Source organism: Malus sylvestris, chromosome 3 (assembly GCF_916048215.2).
Source record: "Malus sylvestris chromosome 3, drMalSylv7.2, whole genome shotgun sequence".
Lineage (NCBI taxonomy): Eukaryota > Viridiplantae > Streptophyta > Magnoliopsida > Rosales > Rosaceae > Malus > Malus sylvestris.
Genome location: NC_062262.1, coordinates 1,508,131 through 1,527,767, shown reverse-complemented (window position 1 = coordinate 1,527,767; position 19,637 = coordinate 1,508,131). Strand labels below are relative to the sequence as shown.

General features: G+C 37.7%; 4 protein-coding genes across 7 annotated transcripts in view; 1 reads left to right on the top strand and 3 right to left on the bottom strand.

The window, feature by feature from the left end:
• LOC126616080 (tyrosine-sulfated glycopeptide receptor 1-like) overlaps positions 1–19,637 on the top strand; it is a 69,906-nt gene that overhangs the window by 7,481 nt on the left and 42,788 nt on the right. The gene's annotated exons all lie outside the window — the stretch shown is intronic.
• LOC126616109 (uncharacterized) lies at positions 1,898–5,415 on the bottom strand. 3 transcript variants are annotated; one of them, XM_050284109.1, is made up of 4 exons: positions 4,424–5,415; positions 3,831–3,895; positions 3,412–3,479; positions 1,898–2,454 (listed from the first exon to the last, which is right to left on the bottom strand). In XM_050284109.1, exons 1-4 carry the CDS (start codon positions 4,601–4,603, stop codon positions 2,156–2,158), a joined length of 612 nt encoding a protein of 203 aa, XP_050140066.1. In that variant the 5' UTR covers positions 4,604–5,415; the 3' UTR covers positions 1,898–2,155. The 3 variants fall into 3 exon arrangements, 2 of the variants coding, with proteins under 2 accessions (XP_050140066.1, XP_050140067.1); XM_050284110.1 differs by having other exon boundaries at positions 4,499–5,415; XR_007621000.1 differs by having other exon boundaries at positions 2,322–3,479; positions 3,831–4,223; positions 4,309–4,517.
• On the bottom strand, positions 5,582–11,313 carry LOC126616095 (uncharacterized). 2 transcript variants are annotated; one of them, XM_050284092.1, is made up of 9 exons: positions 10,216–11,313; positions 10,051–10,105; positions 8,819–9,095; positions 8,550–8,620; positions 8,172–8,239; positions 7,186–7,663; positions 6,586–6,651; positions 5,973–6,389; positions 5,582–5,878 (listed from the first exon to the last, which is right to left on the bottom strand). In XM_050284092.1, the coding sequence occupies exons 1-9, from the start codon at positions 10,304–10,306 to the stop codon at positions 5,824–5,826; spliced, it is 1,578 nt and encodes a 525-aa protein (XP_050140049.1). In that variant the 5' UTR covers positions 10,307–11,313; the 3' UTR covers positions 5,582–5,823. The 2 variants fall into 2 exon arrangements, with proteins under 2 accessions (XP_050140049.1, XP_050140050.1); XM_050284093.1 differs by lacking the exon at positions 10,216–11,313 and having other exon boundaries at positions 8,819–9,076; positions 10,051–10,068.
• LOC126616103 (octanoyltransferase LIP2, mitochondrial) lies at positions 15,868–17,890 on the bottom strand. Its single transcript, XM_050284104.1, has 2 exons — positions 17,726–17,890; positions 15,868–16,796 (listed from the first exon to the last, which is right to left on the bottom strand). Exon 2 carries the CDS (start codon positions 16,791–16,793, stop codon positions 16,086–16,088), a length of 708 nt encoding a protein of 235 aa, XP_050140061.1. The 5' UTR covers positions 16,794–16,796; positions 17,726–17,890; the 3' UTR covers positions 15,868–16,085.

Genomic DNA, 19,637 nt, shown 5'->3' with positions numbered 1-19,637 from the left:
ACCCTTTGTGCAATTGGTCCCCATTCCATTTCCACCGTTGGATCCCGACTTTTTGCCGGAAGGAGCTGAGGCCTCGGTTGACCTCCCCTTTGAAAACACTGACAACTTGAAGATTGCATACGACCTCCTGCAAAAACCCATCAAGCAGTTCATCGGGGATCGATTGCCTGATTGGATCATAACCGACTTTGCTGCTCATTGGGTTGTGGAGATTGGCAAAGAGTACGGCGTTCCACTTGTCTATTTTTCTGTTTTCTCTGCTGCTGCAATTGCCCTTTTTCGTTCAGTTGAAAATTTCTTCATTGGTAAAACAAATGATGTTCTCCCGCCGCTGGAAACCCTTACTTCGCCGCCAGATTTGGTCACCTCTCGGTCAACTGTCGCATACCGAGAGCACGAGGCGGTCCATTTTCACGCGGCACTATATGGAGTGAATGGTTCAGGGATAAGTGACGGCGAAAGGTACGCCAAGATTCTATCAGCTTGTCGAGTTGTAGCCATTCGGAGTTGCAATGAGTTTGAAGGAGAGTACTTTGAGGCATACAAGAACAAAACTGAGAAGCTTGTGATTCCCACTGGTTTGCTGCCTCCTGAGATACCTTCAAAGGGGGTAAAAAGGGAAATTTCCACTGACGATGCGATCTTCGAATGGCTTGATACGCAAGAAACCAGGTCAGTTGTGTTTGTAGGGTTTGGGAGTGAGTGTAAGTTGAGTAAAGAGCGAGTGTTTGAGATAGCTCATGGGCTGGAGCTATCAGGACTCCCTTTTCTTTGGGCACTCAGAAAACCCAAATGGGCAAATAGTGATGCCGACGCTCTGCCTCTAGGGTTTGTTGAGCGTACATCAGAGAAAGGGCTTGTTTGCTTGGGGTGGGTGCCCCAGATGGAAATCTTGGCACACCCATCAGTTGGGGGTTCTTTGTTTCACGCTGGATGGGGATCTGTGATTGAGACACTTCAATTTGGGCATGTTCTTGTTGTGCTACCATTCATCATTGATCAACCTCTGAATGCAAGGCTTTTGGAGGAGAAGGGTGTGGCTGTCGAAGGGAGTCGACGTGGAGATGGGTCGTTTACTAGAGATGACATAGCCAAAACACTGAGGCATGCAATGGTGGAAGAGCAAGGAGAGAAGCTGAGATCCAATGCAAGGAAAGCTGCAGCTGTTTTTGGAGATCACAAACTGCACCAACACTACATTGGACAATTTGTCAACACCCTCAAGATTAATGGTACGAAAAGGACGTCCTAAATCTTCCACTTAGGAGGTCAGGCAGCCAATAATCTCCAAAGGTTTCTAAATTTTGTCAAGAAATTGAGTGCAGTTTTTTTGTGTGTTTTTAGTGTGTTAAGTTTTTTAATAATATTACCACTTAGTACTACGGTTTAGTGATATTCTTCTTCACTTGTAAGTGAGAGATCTTAGGTTTGATTCTCGCCAAATACAACTTCCGATGGTTTAGGAATGTGATCGTGTAAATTCTATCAAATATTGAGATATCTTGTGAGATTCTCCCATATCATTCTTTAGATATTATCTATTAGAATTGTAATCGTATTGCGTAAGACTTCTTATTGATTTGTATTACCGACCTATTACTTCTCCTTTATCATAACTAGTTGAGTCCACGTAGAATTTTTACGATTTCATCCCTTCAAGTCGGGTCACCCATTCATCTTAAGGCGAGCCGCTTGGATATTGGCTGCCGCGACCAAATGGACTCGTGGGCTCATTAGATTATGAACCCTTGCCTCAGCTCGATCCGTTTTCAATACTACGGAGAAAGTAGGAGCTGAGGCAAAGGTAGAGTAAACTCCAAGTCATGTGGAGATCACTCGAGGTCGAACACTCGTTCATATAGAATCATAGCATCCCCTGTCTATAAGATAACTAGAATGAAATTCAAGTCCAAATCAGAATAGAAAAATTTTAATCCAACAATCCAGAATTCCTTGACAAATCTCAGACAAACGATGACACTACAAGACCGAAAAAAATAACATGCAACTCCGAAAAGCATTGGCGTTTAGTCCAACAAACCAAATTTCCTTAACAAACTCGGACGAAAACAACGACACTAGGAAACGGAAAAACATGCGACTCAGAAAGCCATTGCTTTAGTCCAAGTGAGGTTCCTCGCCGCCTCGAGCTTTTCTAAACACCATAGAATTCTCTTAGAAGCCTGACCCTTTTCCTTTGTGCCGCCTTTGCCTCACCATAAACGTTCTTAACGAGCTCCTCTTCAGTTTTGGGACGAGAAGGCATTAGGTTGTGCATGCCCCTAGCCCTTGCCACACCTGAGGCGCGTACGCGTGCATGTCCGACCTGAGTCATCTCATTACGTGTGCAGTTAGATCTTCTCATATTGACATCCCTGCTGTCTATTCTCCTACGGATCCTTTTGCTGGTGACTTCATCCGGGTCTACCTTCTTGCTTCTCAGTGCAGGTTCATCTGCTTTTCCATGTTAAGAATCCAATAAGAAACGGCATTTGACAAAACAGAACCTAATAACAACAACAAACACTCGGCTAATTTTCTTGCAATTTCATATCTTGCGGCCTTTGAGATCACAATCTAGTATTTACTTCTTAAATAAGTTTCAAGTAGATGATGCATAATAAAGCAAGAACAAAACTCAAGGAGAAGATTACTAGCAAAGAGAAAGACACTAAAAAGTATGGTAATATGCGTATTTTATCAACAAAATCATTTCCATAGAGTGAAAATGGTGAGATGGTATTATAATATGTGAACGTCATGAAGTACAAGGCAAGCCAAGACCAAAATACTTCCTCCTCAAGACTAAGCAAAGTACATCAACAAAACAATCTGCAGAAGTTATCAATAAAATGTGTTTTCTTGACAAAGTTTATCCATTGAATAAGATATCATATGTGACCCTTGTTTCCATGCTTCTTTTCTACTTTGGGGAGCCAAGGGGATCTGTATCTAACCTGATTTGCAAATCACCATTGTAACAAATATCCACTGGGTCATGGAGGGCTATGGAAGTTACCCAACGACATCGCTTTCTTTTTGGCTGTTGCATTTTGTGAATATCCTAAAGGGAAGGCTAAAAATAATACTAATAGTGGGTAGGCTACTCTTTGAGGAGCTAACTGATGCTTTGAAGGGTTTTAGAAAGAAAAAAAAATCGGTTTTCGATAATCTGAAGAACTTCTTTTCTCTGTAGAATTACCATATTACTAGCATCTTTATAATGCCATTAAATGACGCAGACAAGTCCACCTAGTTTAGCAGTCACTTATCCTCTCTGTGTACGAATTTTGTACAAAGATGTTTCCAAAAGCGTATTCTCTATATCTAAATTAGTGCTTGATACAAAATTTATTAATTTTGCAGATAACCGTTACTTGAACTCTTTAAAGAAAGCGAAAAAAGGCGTACCCTCATCAGAAGATATTACAATTACAATCTGTTGGGCAGGTACAACTGCATTCGAGACTTTCCCCTTCCTGTATGATCACCAAAAAGGGAATTCATTTAACAACGCTTGAAGTAAACAATATGTGTAAACAGTCATCCAAATGTCCTCACAATCATGATAAAATAAATAGTGTCCTTCGAAGTATCAGTTTCAAGTTACTACTATACAATTTAAATTTTACGCGCGTACTGCATGAGTGCGCAGGAACCTTATTTTGATATTTATGAAACACGTTGAGTAGAGATGACCCCCCTTCATTAAATCAGATGGACACATGAAAGATGACGACACTGTCTCACTGTCAAGTTCAAGCCTACAAGTCATGGGGATGTCGCCCTGCTCAATGAATCTACAAAATTACATTAAGAAAATAATTTACCTTGGAGTAACATAGGAATCGGAGATCTCCTTATAAGCATCTTCAGTTAAACCTCCTGCAGTGTCCTATAAAAAAGAATGAACAGAATTAGTGCATGATAACAACAAACTGATGAGGCTACTGGTGTTGCCTAGATCTGAAGATGTAGGCAAGGATACCACGATCTGAGATTGTGGAGCAGAATTTGTATCATGATAACGACAAACTGAGAGGACTTTGATTAAGAGTCATACCTAGATCTGAGATTCCCAAGAATGATAAATAACATAACATCGAAATGGATTTGCACATCCTGAATCCCTCTTTACTTGTGATTCGATGTTTGATTTATTCAATTAACATAAAAATAACTTAAAATCGCAACGGATTTTCACATCCTGAATCCCTCTTTACCTGTGATTCAATGTTTGATTTATTCAATTAACATAAAACTAACTTAAAATTGCAACGGATTTTCACATCCTGAATCCTTCTTTACCTGTGAATTGATGGTTGGTTTATTCAATTAACATAAAAACAACTTAAAATCTTAACAGATTTGCACATCTGAATTTAAAATCGCAACAGATTCGCACATCTGAACCCCTCTTTACCTCTTTAATTGATTGATCATGCAGATTTCTTTGGTAGGACATAAAAATAGCACCATTGAAGGGCAACGATAATACCTCTTGCTCATCTTGCTGTGCTGGGGGATCTTCTGATGAACCAACTGAGCTAGTTGGAGGAGGAGGAGGAGGAGTTTTGACAATCCGTCTGCCCCTGATTCTCATTTTCAAATTATCCAAGAGTACCAAAGAAAAAATATGATAAAAACAAAGAAAATACACCTGAGGCAATGTGATCTCGTTGTATACAACGCAATTCCTAAAAGATTGTTGTTTCAACTAGTGAATCTGAAGGAAAAATCAATGTCTAGCAAGAGATGAGCACAAGGGAAAGACCTAGAAACTCACATAAAGACAGAAAGAAACAGAAATTTATACTCAGTAAACTGCATTTTAAGCTAAAATTTCTACATGGCTTACACCTGGTGGATGGCCTGACACAACCTCTCACCTTACTAGGCTACACGGTGCCTCTCAACCCGTAAAGTGTAAAAGAGTAAAAGTTAAATGTGAGACTAGATGTCATTAAATTTTGATATATCTAATTTCCATTGAAGACATAGAAGAAAATCCTAGCAGATATAAGTCATAAATTTCATATGAAATGGCAATTCTACATATTAGGTAACCTAATAAGGATAGCACGTAAGCTTCCCTGTAAGAAAATCAGGCTGTTTCGATGAAAATTTCTACACAGAAGACATAGGACAAGTCATAGAAGAGTTTAATGCACCAAAACTAAACAATTTTGATGCCTAAATTGGCCATACAGATAAACATGAGATTGCTTACACAAAGAAGACCTGTCAAATTGTCAATTACTAATGCTTTTGCTGGAAAAAATGTAGATGCATAAATAATTCACTCGACGGTAATTTTCTGGGAAAAAAAATGTTCTTGAATATATTCAGGATATAAATAATATAGCAATTTTCAATTTATTTGTTATATGAATATCCTGATATACTCAAAAACATTTTTTTGATCTAATGCCTACCATGTATCATAGGTAACCAGGATACAAATGAAACTGAAAAATGTGTTAGGCATAAAGTCAGTCAACTACAACAAAGATGAAACTGAAGGTGATGCAATAAATTCCCACCAATGATATCTGTTACTTTTATAATAGGGGTAGCAAGATAATTAAAAATAGCATATTGCATTGACACATTGGTAATAGGCACTACACAAAGTTTTCAGCTTTCACTTGGGTCTTTTCTGTTATAGATCATCAAACATAAATCCTAAAAGACTAAGGCAAATAAATGTACTTGCAAACTACAGACTTATTTATTACACATAGAGAAACTCTACCAAAGTCTTACAATGATATAAGACATTTCGAAGGAGTCACTATGTTTTTACATTAACTGGCTGGCTGGTTACTCCTTCACCCTCTTTGGCCTTCCCCTCTTAGGCTTTGGCATTTCGGCATTCCTGTTTTATAAAATATTTAGTTACAGATTTCTAACCCAGAGAGAGAGAGAGAGGGAGAGAGAGAGAGAGAGAGAGAGAGAGGGAGAAAGAGTACCTATTGTTTGAATGAGGTGATTTCCCTGTGCTCCTCTTGGGGCGACCCCTTCTTGGCTTCCTATTGTTTGAAGGAGATGACTCCCCTGTATCTAGAGAGTACCCACTGTTTGAATGAGGTGATTCCTCTGCACTCCTCTTGGGGCGACCCCTTCTTGGCTTCCTACTGTTTGAAGGAAAGGACTCCTCTGTGTCCCTCTTGGAGCGACCTCTTCTTGGGTACGTATTGTTTGAATGAGGTGATTCCTCTGTGCTCCTCTTGGGGCGACCCCTTCTTGGCTTCCTATTGTTTGAAGGAAAGGACTCCTCTGTGTCCCTCTGGGAGCGACCTCTTCTTGGGTACCTATTGTTTGAAAGAGATGATTCCTCTTTACCCCTGTTGGGGCGACCTCTTAATGGCTTCCGCTTCTCTACACACCTTCATAGTGAAAGTATTGTTGTTGATTATGTCCGCAGGTAGAGGATATATGCATGCACACAACACATAAAAATGTATCCAAAACACATGTCCATCTCACAAATCCATGTCCAAACACACACACACACACACACGTGAGAGAGAGAGAGAGAGAGAGAGGGAGAGAATATAGGGGGAGGGAGGGATGTGAAGAAACCCTTGATTTTCCTCAGCTGGATCTTGCATCCTCTTTGGACTTCCTCTCTTTAGCTTCTGCCTTCCCCTGTGTGTTCATACTTCATAGTCAGATTTGTTAATTTTCTCCAAACCCACTAGGAAACCATACACAAACATGCTCATCACACATAAAGCGTGCGAGTATCATGAAGAAATATAATTAAATGGATGGAGATGAAGGAGCAATTGAACATCTCATGAATATATACAGTTGCCTTTGACTTTCAAAATTCACTGTCTCAGTAGAATAAAAAAAACAACACTGTCCTTAACTAAATGAATTACAGTACATAAAACCGTAAATGATAATATATATGTGCTTTTTCAGACTCTTTTCTCTCTGGCCAAGAAAGAAAAAGAAAAAATGAAAAAACCTTCATTTTTCGAATATTAAAGGATTGGAAGAACTTTATGTAGTGATTCTATACATACATACAATTCCATCAAAGCAAAGTTCAAGAACATTAGTTCTGTGAAACATCAAGGTAAAAACAGAACATCCATAGCAGTGAAAGTCATACCATTTTTCATACTTGAAAGCATAAATAGGGGTATTTTGTATTCATACAGGGATACTTACTGATGAGGCTCATCACTGCTAGTGCTAGCACTAGATCTAGGCGTTTTCCTTCCCCTTCTTGGCTTCTCATTTGGTTCACCTGCTGTCTCTTCTAGATTAAGTTCTTCATTTTTGATGTCCTGCTGGTTCTCATCAATGGTCAGATGAGGTACATACAACCCTTCATTGACCAGCTCAAGCTCACTTATTTTTTCTGTCTCCTCCGCAGTTTCTTCTCGTATCTCGCCCTCCTCCAGTGATTCCTCTTTCTTATCAGCTACTGCATCTTCAGCTTCCGCTTTAACTGGCTCATCTTCTTTAACTTCTGCAAAATGATTTTCTTTTTCAATTTCTACTGGCATGCATTTTTCTTTTGCTTCCATTACCGCATCTTCCACTTTTTCCTCTAGATAGACATCTTCTACTTTCTCTCTTTCCATCTCTACTTCAGTCTCTGTGTGACTATAAGGTCTTCTTTTCTTAAACGGAAGTTTCTGACCTAATTCAGAACACCAATCAAAATAAAAAGTTAGAACAACAAATTTTCCACGTAGTTGCCAATGAAACAAGAAAATCTTAGAGCGAAAAAGACATGTAACGACATGCAGCTTCAGTCTAAGACACTTTTATGTTAGTGCCTTGCACATGTCACCTCTAAAGGCCATAATGTACTTCGATTGATACTTATATAATCTATAAATGCAACTAGAACAATTGAGCTGAAATACATCACATGCTGACTGATGTTCACTTAGCAATTACACACACATGATGGCTTTAGCTATCATTACATTTCCCCTATAATAGCATCATATGACTCTTTATAAGACATGTACTCATTTACTCCACAATGAACCCCTAGTACTCGGATTCCTTTCAACCCAATCATAAGAACTAATTGTGACCATTATGACCATCAAATCTCTTAAACCAACAAGAAATTCACTGAAAAGTTACCCTCAAGACTTGGTCTCCATGAGGAATCTAATTTAATAGAAGTAGTTTACCTAGATGCGAAAAAGAACAAGGACGAGCGATCCCAGCTGTAACTGGAGAAGTTACGTTTTCTCCACCCCTGCAGCAAAAAGACAGTTATTTCAATTTTATAGATCTCAGATTGAACTTCTTTGTAGAAATCAGTAAGTGAATGGAAAATTTTACTTTCACTATCAATTTATGACTATTTAAATTACAAATAAACAGATCTGGAAATTCTGTCCTATCACAAGAGAACGCGGATAGGGATGTGTATGTAACTATGTATTCATCACATATCTCAAAATTGCAGATTAGATAAGTATCTATATTTCAAAATTAGAATAGATAAATGGCAATTAAACATTTCGGCAGGTTCGAGAGATGAGAAAGGACAAGAAATAAGTTACCCCTGAGAACCAGCACATGCAGTAAATTGTTTCCCCTTTTCTGCTTCTCCTTCGCTCTGCCCCTCTGAGGCCTAAATATGAAATAACATTAAAATCATACCTTCTAAAACATTAAGTAAATCTTGACTAGTTGCCCAAACTTTTCAGATGCGATGAACCTTGGACAAGAACACGCTAAATTAAACAATAACAAAATTGATCGTGGGCAAATTCAACAAATCGCAAATTCCTAAAGTGAAAAATGAAATTTTGAGTAAAAGACTAATTACCGGATTTGTATCCATTTGCATGCAATGTTTCACATCTTTCCCCTTATCAACACAGTTCAAGGGCCTAATTTCTGTACTGCTTGCTGCTTCCAATTCATCATGCAATTGATCTTCACTTGAAACTTGAGCAGGAAATTGTTTTTTTGTATGGCAGGACCATCCAATGCGCCGATTCTCTTCTTCAACTAAAAAGCGATCATCTGAACCTTCTGGTGAACGAAGATGAGCAGCCCCGGGTGTGGTCTCAGGTGGAGTCATCTGCGAAAAATTTGACCGGCTATTTCGAATTCTCATCTTTATGTAGGGAATTTCTAAGGAGAAGGAAAAGGAGCTAAGACTGTGAAGTTTGCAGAGGAATCCTACAGGACGAATACTACGAGGAAATTTGTTTCTTAAGGGTATATAATCCTCAGGAAGAGTTGGTGAAAATCAATGTAACCGGCGGATTTTCTTGTTCATTCACTACGTGTACATCACTCAAACGCATTTACTACACGTGTAGAACTATCTTTATTTCCAGCTTGTTAAATGCTTCATATAGACGCCGTGTACTTGAGGTGACCAGATTAGACGGTGTTTCTCACATTATCATTGTATTACTCAGAGAACCCTTTTCATTGTTAAAGAGTTTGGGACCTGGTGTAACATTTTCAAATTTCGTAAATAATTAACACACTAACAAGTACAGCATTAATCTTAAAATTGGTGACAGCAATAACTCAGCAATAAACAAAGTATACTACAAATGAACAAGCAGATTAACGAGAAAGGTAAGAACATGAAAAATATCATTATTTGTTAAAACTAAATTAAAACCACACTTCCCGGCCTCATATTAGAACGAAAGATCTTTGTTTGACATCAAAATTTTGAGATACAACCAATAATATGTGCTTAAAATTATGTAATCTGTGACAAATGTATTCACTAAATCTGTAACCATACAATAATTTATTTTCTGTGAAAAACTGAGTTAATAATTAATTAAAGAAAGAGATTTAATTCTGAAAATTCTTCAATGCTATTTAAAAGAACATGTCTTGGACTTACCAGCAATAGTACCTCAATAGTTGAACTACAATAGCAGGCTGCTAAAAGAAATACCATGTGAATTCATAGAGCTAATGGCCTATCGAGACATTTTCCAGACCGAATGAAGCACGGGTGCTCAAGGACTGAACTTGCAGAACATTAAAGATTTCATAGGTTAAGAAACTAGTTAAAATATTTACCATGTTTGTAAGTCAGTTGCACAATAACTCGAAACTCCAAATTCGACCTTCAACCCTGCATAAAATATAAGGAAAGCAACGGGACAATCATTGAGTTACAAATGCTAACCACTGTTGGTCATTCAATCTGACTCTACCAGTGGTTTAAAGGATCCATTATCATACCTGTATGAATTTTGTAAAACATCAACGAATGCAACAAAAATAACACAGCAATAGCAACCAGTGTGTAGCAGTTTTCCATGTACCTTATCATTTCACAAAATACAAGTCATATACCTGAACCTTTACTCTAAAGTTCCAAAACACAAATTCAGCAGGAGGCACTTGTGCTAGTAACCGATCCAATCAATAAACGTGAACATACAGAATTTCTTTTCTTGGAGATAACCATGATTTCAAGGAAGATAATAACAAACTCACTGCATTAAGCGTCTCTAAAGACACAAAGAACTCATATTTGCCCTCGGACACAGAAAATGGCAAATAGATACATTTCGAGAACTCGCAACAGCAAGAAGTAAAATAAAGTTAGATCAATTGCATACATGGGCTATATAAAACAGTAGCAAAAGGATTGAAATGCGAAAACTTCCATTTTGGCAATTGCAAAAATTCGAACAAATCAATAATCTTTCTAACAAATCCTTACAGGGTTCTTCAGTACATACAATTTCTTCCCATCTCCTCCTAAATCTAACTCTAAAAACCCAAAAAAATTAGCACAAAAATAACAAAATAAACGAATAGAGAAGAACATACAAAAACATTGAATAAAGATCTGGACTTTCTACCTCTACAACAGTTAAAAAATTGAGAAAAATCTGCAAAAATTGTGGAATTTCATTCTCTTTCTATTTTGGGATCCCTACACGAATATCGACCAGTTTACCGATTCTGGGTCGGATTCGATTTGCTGGGTGGAGACTTCCTTAAGCTAGCCTCCACATATTTCTTGGGATCTTCCATTGCTTTGCTGCTGCTGGGATTCTTTGGATTTGCAGAGAAGGAAGCAACTGCAGAAGCAAGCAGTAATCTTCTTGGTTGGTTTCTGTGTCTGGGATGAACTTGCAGCTGCAGCAGCTCCTGGTGGGTTTGCAGCGGGGAAGAAGATGTGACAGTGTGCAGAAGAACGAAGGAGAAGATGGCGAGTAGGACTGTGTGAGTGGTTTTCATGGTGTGATGGAGAGAAATACAAGGGAGATGGAAGGAACAGAGTCTAGAGAGCTTATACATATCACGAAGCCCAAAAATGGCGGTGCATGTTACTGGTAATTTGTTTTAAAGATTGAATGTAACATAAAAACGGGACAGAAATTTTGTATTTTTCTCGTTTTCTCGTTTTACCACTTTAATTTTCTTTCTTAATTTGTAATGTTGTTTGAAGTCGGAAAATTTATGGCTCTTTTTTAAGTATTTTTAAAATGGCTGAATCGTTGTTGATGAAGATATTTTTTGAACTCATCCTTAATAAAAATACAAGTGAACTCTAAAAAGAACACTTGAAGTGTTTTGAAACCAAAAAATACGTTCTCTAAAATCATTTTCAGTCATTTAGGCTTGATTTGGTACTGAGGTGATTCTAAAAAAAGCTGGTATCAAAAAAAGTTGGGAGCTTTTTTGTGTTTGGTAAACATTCAACTTCAGCTTTTTTTCAAAGTTTTGGGTGAGAAAAAGCCAAAAACAAGAAGCTACAAAACCTAGCTTTGAAAAATCGGCTTTTTTCACATCTGTTTTATATAAAAGTTTACCAAACATTATAATACTGCTTTTTTTTTCAAAAGCATTTTTACAAAAAAATTTACCAAACACTCTACAGCTTTATTTCATAGTCGCTTATTCTCATAGCACAGCAGAAGCAGTTTTTTTTCAAAGCACAGCAATACCAAACCAACTCTTAAAAGCATTCTTATATGAGCCTTTAATTTCTCTCAGTCTTAAAGAATCAATTTTGAAAAAAAATCAACTACATTAAAAATGATTGAAACTTTTGATTACCATTGTGGAAATTTTAGGGTTTAAATGAGAAATATAGTTTGTTTATTAGATAAATGTTTAGTCGCATTTGTTAGATGACTAAAGAACTTCATATTTAATTAATCCTTTTAGAAAGATTATTTTTTAAAGATAACATAAAAATTGACGGTTCAAATTATTACATAACATTGTAGGATGAGAAAAAGGTTTCAAGAATTTTTACAAGACAATCTAAACTCAAGTAACATTCTCTGCCATGATCCTATTTGGTGGCCAAATATTTTTCTTTTTAATCTCTTCTCTAAAGGCAGAAATATTCTAATCTACCCTAACTTATGATAAGGTTTTTCGAACTTTAATACAAATGGCAGATACACTACCATAACCAACATTGTTAGGATGTGGTTCACATGGACTAGTTTGGTTTCCGATTTGGCCGGTTTGAACACTTCGAACCACTTTTTATCTTCCCTAAATGCATAAACTCCGGCAATCGAATCCGTCTTGAAAGTCAATACATTAACAACATTAGATGAGATTTGTTTTTCTTTTGTTGATATAAGAAATGTTATATAGAGAAGATCCGAACACAAAACCTGTCACATCCTCGTCCGGGGCGAACCACTTCTTGGGCCCGCTCCACCGTCATAGCACGATATTGTCCGCTTTGGGCCCCGACTACGCCCTCACGGTTTTATTTTTGGGAACTCACGAACAACTTCTCAGTGGGTCACCAATCATGTGAGTGCTCTAGCCTCCTTCTCACTTAACTTTGGAGTTCCTACGGAACCCGAAGCCAGTGAGCTCTCAAAAAGCCTCATGCTAGATAGGGATGGAAATATACATTTAAGAATCATTCCCCTGAGCGATGTGGGATGTTACAAAACCTCAATACAACTTATAAGAACCAACACTTTTAGCCACTTGAGAGCCACAAGACCGTCGCTGTTGCAGTTAAATAAAACGTAAAGTTACAGTACCAATCGTCAAGTTCGCACAATCAACCATGTAAGATAGCATTCTAGAAATCTCAACACTAACATAAGAAAATGTTAAAACGCACTATGATCATATCGTCTGTGACCAAAACTATGCTATGCTAGTACATAGTATCTCTCAAGTCTTACTAACATCGCCCACAATCAACAATGTAAGTTAACTTTCAAGAAATCACAACATTAACATATGAAAAAGCTAAAACGCACGATGATCGCATCGTATGTGACCAAAACTATACTATTGCTAGTAGACAACCCAACAGTATCTCTCAGTCTTACTAACATGACTCACAATCAACAATGTAAGATAACTTTCGAGCAATCTCAACACTAATATATGAAAAAGTTAAAACGCACGATGATCATATCGTCTGTGACCAACACTATAATATTGCTAATAGAAAACCCCACAGTATCTCTTAAGTCTTAGTAACATGGCCTTTTGAGATATTTCGTGCAGCAGGTGAGAACTAGGAAGCAGCTGATCATGTGAGTCTGAGTGAGTTGTGTCAGTTTCAATGACTTATCTGCAGAACTTGAATATATTTTGTTCATGTGATGAGTCACATGAGACCAAATCGAACCCTAATATAGTATATTAAGTAGTAGTACAATTACAAACATACAGCTAAACATGGCTGTGTAATCTTGCTTTCCAAACGTGAAACAAACATAATCTTCCACCGAACTGTCATCTTCTCTTCTGTTCCTCCAACTTTTACGTTTCCCGATCTTCTTTTTCTTCATCTATTATTTATATCCTTCCAAATTAGTGAGAGATTTTTTAGTGTGGTTGAAATATGAGGCGGTATATTATATATCATTATATAATTGGAGGAACACTTGAAATAAAAATATTCTTCTAATTGTATAATGACATGTGGTGTACTGCCCTGTGTTACAGTCACACTAAAGAATCCGTTCAAATTAGTACTTAGTTTTCACATATGCTAAGCTAAGCTCCTTTCTCAAGAAATACAGAATCACGTAGATTGTCATATACGATGGTTTCAACCAAAACAATTGAACCTAGCTGTCCATTTATATAGAAATGATAGTGCTATCCCCACACTCATTTTATCCCACACAATTCTCTTAAGATATTTCTTGATGCAATCACTACTTAGAATGGCAGATTCAAAATTCCAAACACAACATCTCAAGTGTAGTCTGTGTAGAAGCGAAGTACTCTTAACCGCTTAAGTACGTACTCTGGTAAGAAAGTCCTCGTTTTCTTAGCCTTGCATTATATTAAGCTTTGTTCTTTCCCCTTGGAAGCCACATGTTTTTTCTTGGTTTCAGAAATGGGTTGAAAAGAGAACATGGATTTTAGCAGTAAGAAAGCAATTTATTTTTAGTACCATTATCAACTTGCCCAAGCCCCATCACTCCATCAAGCTGACTCATACATTTTCTAATATAGCCATGATTTATTTATTTTTATTAAAGTATGTGATTTGGATTAGTCTTACACTGAAATATAATTAGTCCCATTTGGGATCAATATAAATTTATAATCTACACCTTATTTATAATAGTTTTGTGCTATTATTGGAATTGAGATCTTCTTCGGATCCTTGAGTCCAAAGCCGACAAACTTGAAAATTCAAACCACTCATTTTAAATCACTCGATCCTCATTGGTCCATTCCGTTAGCACACCTCACATAAACCAAGTGTTCGGATCTCTCTTTCTCTCTCTTTAACTATCCAGATCTCTGAGTTCTTGGACTCCGGACACAGAAATCCAGAGATGATTTCGACTCCTAAGACTCCTATTATTGATCATGTTTTCATCAAATTTTTATAATTAACTTCTTCTTCCGTATCTAGAGATGTTTTGATGTATCAGAACACTGTCAGGTAGTATTATTAAACTACTCAAACTATAAAAATGTATTTATTTTTTTAATAATATACCCTAAAAATAAGACATATCAGCCATGTCATTGGCCCGTATCACGTGGTATAGACAGAAGACCAATTAGTGAAGGAGGTTGAAGAAGGAAATTGTAGTTATTTGAGTAACATCTGGTCAATGAAACTGCTGAGAGTTGTATGCTGAATAAATCTGGTCAAGTTTTTTTCTTTGGAAGATTTCCATTTGCTTGATTGATTCAGAAGTACACGTGGATTAAAGAATCTTAATGGAGAGGTAAAAAAAACAGCATGTGGTCTGTCAACTGGACTATGATATGAATTTGGATGCTCTCCGGATTTTGATGTCCGAAGCTTTAGGACTAGAGAATTTGAGTCTTCGATTTGTGTGAAAGAGAGATCGGAGTCGTAGGTTTGTGTGAGGTGGGCCAGCATAATGAGTTAATAGGGGCCATTGGATTCAATTTGAGTGGTCAAGATCACCTAATCCTTCAGCTCTGGACAGTGAGATCGGGAGAAGATCTCTGTCTGTAGGATTATCATCATGAAGTTTGTTTCTTGCATTTCCGTCCCCGTAATTTCGTTATGTTTTTGCTTTATTCCAATCCGTCAACTAAGTTAGAGTTTTCCTTCCATTTGGTCAACATTTTCTAATTTGAAGATGCAACTTGGAAGAAATTTTGCCACATTTTGACAGGAATGAAACTATAAGGACGAAAAAATGCAAGGAAAAAACCATAGGGATGGAAACTATGGGCAGTCGGGGACTACTAGTGCAAAATATCCTAGCACAGAAGAAGTAAAACATGCAAATTGGAAGGGCATGGTTTTCTCATCAAACAAGTTAGGATTTGTGTAGAGGCTGAAAGGAGTTTTCAACACCATAGATTCACCACAAGCTACTATCCTGTATTAGGAGCAATTTACCAGCTAAAGATGACAAAAAAAGGAAGCAAGAACGGAAATTATTGAACAGATTAATTTCGCAATACATTTTTTCGGATACATTTGATGTGCCCATTTTCCCACCCTTCCTCATCACTTGAGCTTAGTTCTCCACATTACTTATAATACAAGATGTACAAATCCAGCAATTTTCAAATCAATTGTTGTAACAAACAAATGAATGGAAGAGTATAAAACTTACATCGTTTATTCGTTTTTGGCATACAATTGTAGAATCTCATTCAGTTTCCCCGCTCTCTGACAATGCTGAAGTAGCATCCTTCCATACAAGATCACTATAACCAAATTGTCTTGCAAAACAAGAAATCAACTGGTCCTGAACTACTTCTTCAGTAGGAAGCGCTAGGTCTGTCTCCCTTCTCAATGATGTAACGTCTTTATTTGCAATGCCACAAGGCACAATATGCTTGAAATAGTTCAAATCTGGATCAATGTTGAATGCCAACCCATGAGAGGTGATTCCATATGAAATCCGTACACCAATTGCTCCGATTTTTCTATCTCCAACCCAAACCCCCGTTTCACATTTATTTCCAGGACAAGCTTTCACGCCATACAGAGATGCCAAGTCAATCATAGTTGACTCAAGTTTCTCCACATATTTACGAGCACCAAGCCCCATATCCCGAAGAGCAATAATGGGATATAAAATGGCTTGATGTGGACCGTGATATGTAATGTCTCCTCCTCTTTGTGTGTAGTGCAGTTCAGCTCCTATTCTTTTTAGTTCGGTCTCAGGAATCAACAGATTGTGATCAGTTCGTCGTTTGCCAAGGGTGTATGTAGGTGGATGTTGCAGGGACACTAGAGTATCTGGAATCTTATGAATTTTTCTATCAGCAACCAGCTTTTCCTGCAGCTTAAGTGCTTCCAGATAGCTCATGGAGCCCATTCTCAAGACCTCAAGACTTCGCGGAACTCTCATTTCCTGTAGATCACAGTATAAACTAATTATGCATCTTAGTTTTATCGTCACATGAAATTAACTCAACATGCATCCACTGCATTCTATAGACTCTAAAGAAATGATTAGCATGTTAAAAATTGATAGATAAAAAAACCGAGGGAAGGGTGACATTGCTTATTCCAAGTCACAAACTTTACACTTAAAGCATGATACAAGTCGATAAGAATTCAACTTCCAGGTGTAACTTGATAAAGCAGGACATAAGTTTCCGAAAGAAAAGCGAAAACACAATGACTTCACAGCATATCAAATGGATGGTATACGAATTTGAGCACACTTGTCCTCTTGTTTCTATAAATGAAGGAATAAGTATTGGCACATTATAAGTTGCTGGAGAATTAAGTGCGAATCACTCAAATGCTTTTATGGACCGGAAATTCGTTATGGTCATCGATGCAACTTCCACAATGTCGATACATGTCCGTTCTCTGCACATAGAATTTAGGTTCAAACATACACAGAAAGACTAAAGTTTGACAATTGGGGTGCCATGGCAGCTCACTTTGGCCAGAGCTACAACCAAAACGGAAACTGGAATAAACCCAATGCTCTTCAAAGGCTATTATGTAAGCGGCATTTTATCAAACAGATGATGGGCATCAAATGTTAAGCTTGAGTTCGTAGATTCATAGTAGCCAAAGATTCAAAATTTACACTACCAATCATATCAAATTCGAAGCAGCATTTCATCGAACAGTTAATGGGCATCAAATGTTAAGCTTGAGTTCGTAGATTCATAGTAGCCAAAGATTCAAAATTTACACTACCAATCATATCAAATTCGAAGCAGCATTTCATCGAACAGTTAATGGGCATCAAATGTTGAGGGTGGATTCATTGATTCAAGCAATTCAAAGAGCAAAAATTAAGAACAAAATTAAGAGTCTTACGAAAGCTGGACCAGCCACTGCAGAGAGATTGAGAAGCTCCGAGCCAACCAGACTTTGCTGACTGTGACAGCACTTTCCGCAATCTAATCTTCTAGAGTTCAACGCAGCGTTTCACTTCTAGACTTTGCTGGCATGTTTACTTTTTGTTCTTTTTTATGCCGAAGCCTGAGGGATCTCAAACCTTAAAGGGTGCGTTTGTTGCATCGGACTGTCTCGGACTGGACTAGTTTTAGGGACTAAGCTGGACTGGCTTAGACTAGACTAAGCTGGACTAACTTAGTGAAGCGTTTGGTGCAGTATCGGACTAAGAAGCAGAATAATTAACAAACTCTAAAATTATATTATTTAATCCCTATCTTTTTTAATATGTTTTTATAAATTATCAAATTATAATATTATACTATTTAATCTATATGTTTTTTAATACTTTTTTTTTCTTTTATTTTCATTTTCATTTTCTTTTTCTAGAATTCTCGTCTCCTTCCCCAAATCTCTCCACTTTCCCGTCCATCTCCCTCTCAATCTCTCTCTCTCTCTCTCTCTCTCTCTCTCATCAGCAATTCTATTCTTTTCACACATTCTCAGAAAGTCGGGTGAGGAAGTCGACAAGTATCCGACGAGTGAGGAAGTCGGGTAAAAAACCCACCTCACCTTCAATTCGATTACTAATCAGTCGGGTGAGGAAGTCGACAAATATCCGACGAGCGAGAGAGAAGGCAGTTTGGTAATTACTGGACAACCATGGCAGCAGATCCTGTATCAAACAAAAAACCACCGTAATCTTCCAAGGCCCCAGATCTAGCCAACCCAGACTCTTCTCCGAGCTGGAGCCCAGCGATTTGAGACCCGTTGGGAAAGTTGGCGAGCGAAGCAGACAAACGAAGAAGACAAGTGAAGCTGACGAACAAAGCCGGTCTTAGCAGTCCTGTTGTTTTCGGGGGGTCTCTGTAAGACCATCTAAGGAGGTTGCTAGTCGAGGCGAGTCCCTCGTAGTACCATTAAAAGTAGTCCGTGTTCCAAACAAACACTGGACTATACTCCAATCCAGTCCAGTGAGACTTAGAGAAGCCAAACAAACGGGCCCAAAAAGTATGACTAATCCCTAAAGAGGCCCAACCTTTTCCACCTGATCCTAATGAGGTCCAACCTTTTCCAGCTAATCCATTAAGATCGTGATCTGAGCGGTTGAAATTTGATATAACGGCTACCGTTATTATAATTTTTAAAGAGGCTTTTTGTTTGTAGCCGTTTGATCAAATTTCAACGATCCAGATCACGAACTTGGTGAATTAGGTGGAAATGGATCTGGAAAAAGGCTATAGCTACTGTTAAAAGGCACACATCCTTCCAAAACTTTCAACCAGAGAACTGTAGATGGTTTTTTTTTTTTTTTTTTAAGGTTTGGTAAGAATACGCATTTTTAAAAAGTAAACATGCTCGAAAGATTCAAACACATAAGTGTAGATGATAATTTAAATTGTTAACCACTTGAGTTATAAGCACATGTTGCATTGCATTAGTCTCAAATCTAAATTGTCAAAGCTTTATTCCTCTTTAAAGTTTTCAGTTGATTTGATAATCGTCAACCATGAAATTTAAATTCAGAGATATCATCAAAAGTTATTTCCTCGTGAAATTTTATGGTTTGAAGTACCTTTAAAAAAGTGCCAATTGTCTATTATTTTTTTTTCATATGTGCAGCCTACCATACAGCTATCTCAGGCCATCTCCAACCGAAGGAGAGCCAACTGGCTCCCTTTAACCCTACAGCCCTGCAAAAAGTTATATTTTAATGAATTGTTTCATGCCATACTTTATAGCAACTCCAACCTAGGGGGCCAAAGGGCCATAAGCCAAATATAGCCATTTGACAAAAAATATCTCCAACCGAGGGGGCCAAAAGACCATAGGC

What these genes read in the sequence shown, in the direction of transcription:
- LOC126616109 (XM_050284109.1), bottom strand. Translation starts at nt 4,603, where the DNA reads ATGAGAATCAGGGGCAGACGGATTGTCAAAACTCCTCCTCCTCCTCCT. An exon ending in ATGATCAATCAATTAAAGAG is followed by an intron (nt 3,896 to 4,423) that starts GTAAAGAGGGGT and finishes TCTTTTTTATAG; the next exon opens with GACACTGCAGGAGGTTTAAC. An exon ending in TGTAATATCTTCTGATGAGG is followed by an intron (nt 2,455 to 3,411) that starts GTACGCCTTTTT and finishes ATGGAAAAGCAG; the next exon opens with ATGAACCTGCACTGAGAAGC.
- LOC126616103 (XM_050284104.1), bottom strand. Translation starts at nt 16,793, where the DNA reads ATGAGAGTTCCGCGAAGTCTTGAGGTCTTGAGAATGGGCTCCATGAGC.
- LOC126616095 (XM_050284092.1), bottom strand. Translation starts at nt 10,306, where the DNA reads ATGATAAGGTACATGGAAAACTGCTACACACTGGTTGCTATTGCTGTG. An exon ending in GCAACTGACTTACAAACATG is followed by an intron (nt 9,096 to 10,050) that starts GTAAATATTTTA and finishes AATTCGAAATAG; the next exon opens with CCGGTCAAATTTTTCGCAGA. An exon ending in TTGTTCTTTTTCGCATCTAG is followed by an intron (nt 7,664 to 8,171) that starts GTAAACTACTTC and finishes GTTCTGAATTAG; the next exon opens with GTCAGAAACTTCCGTTTAAG.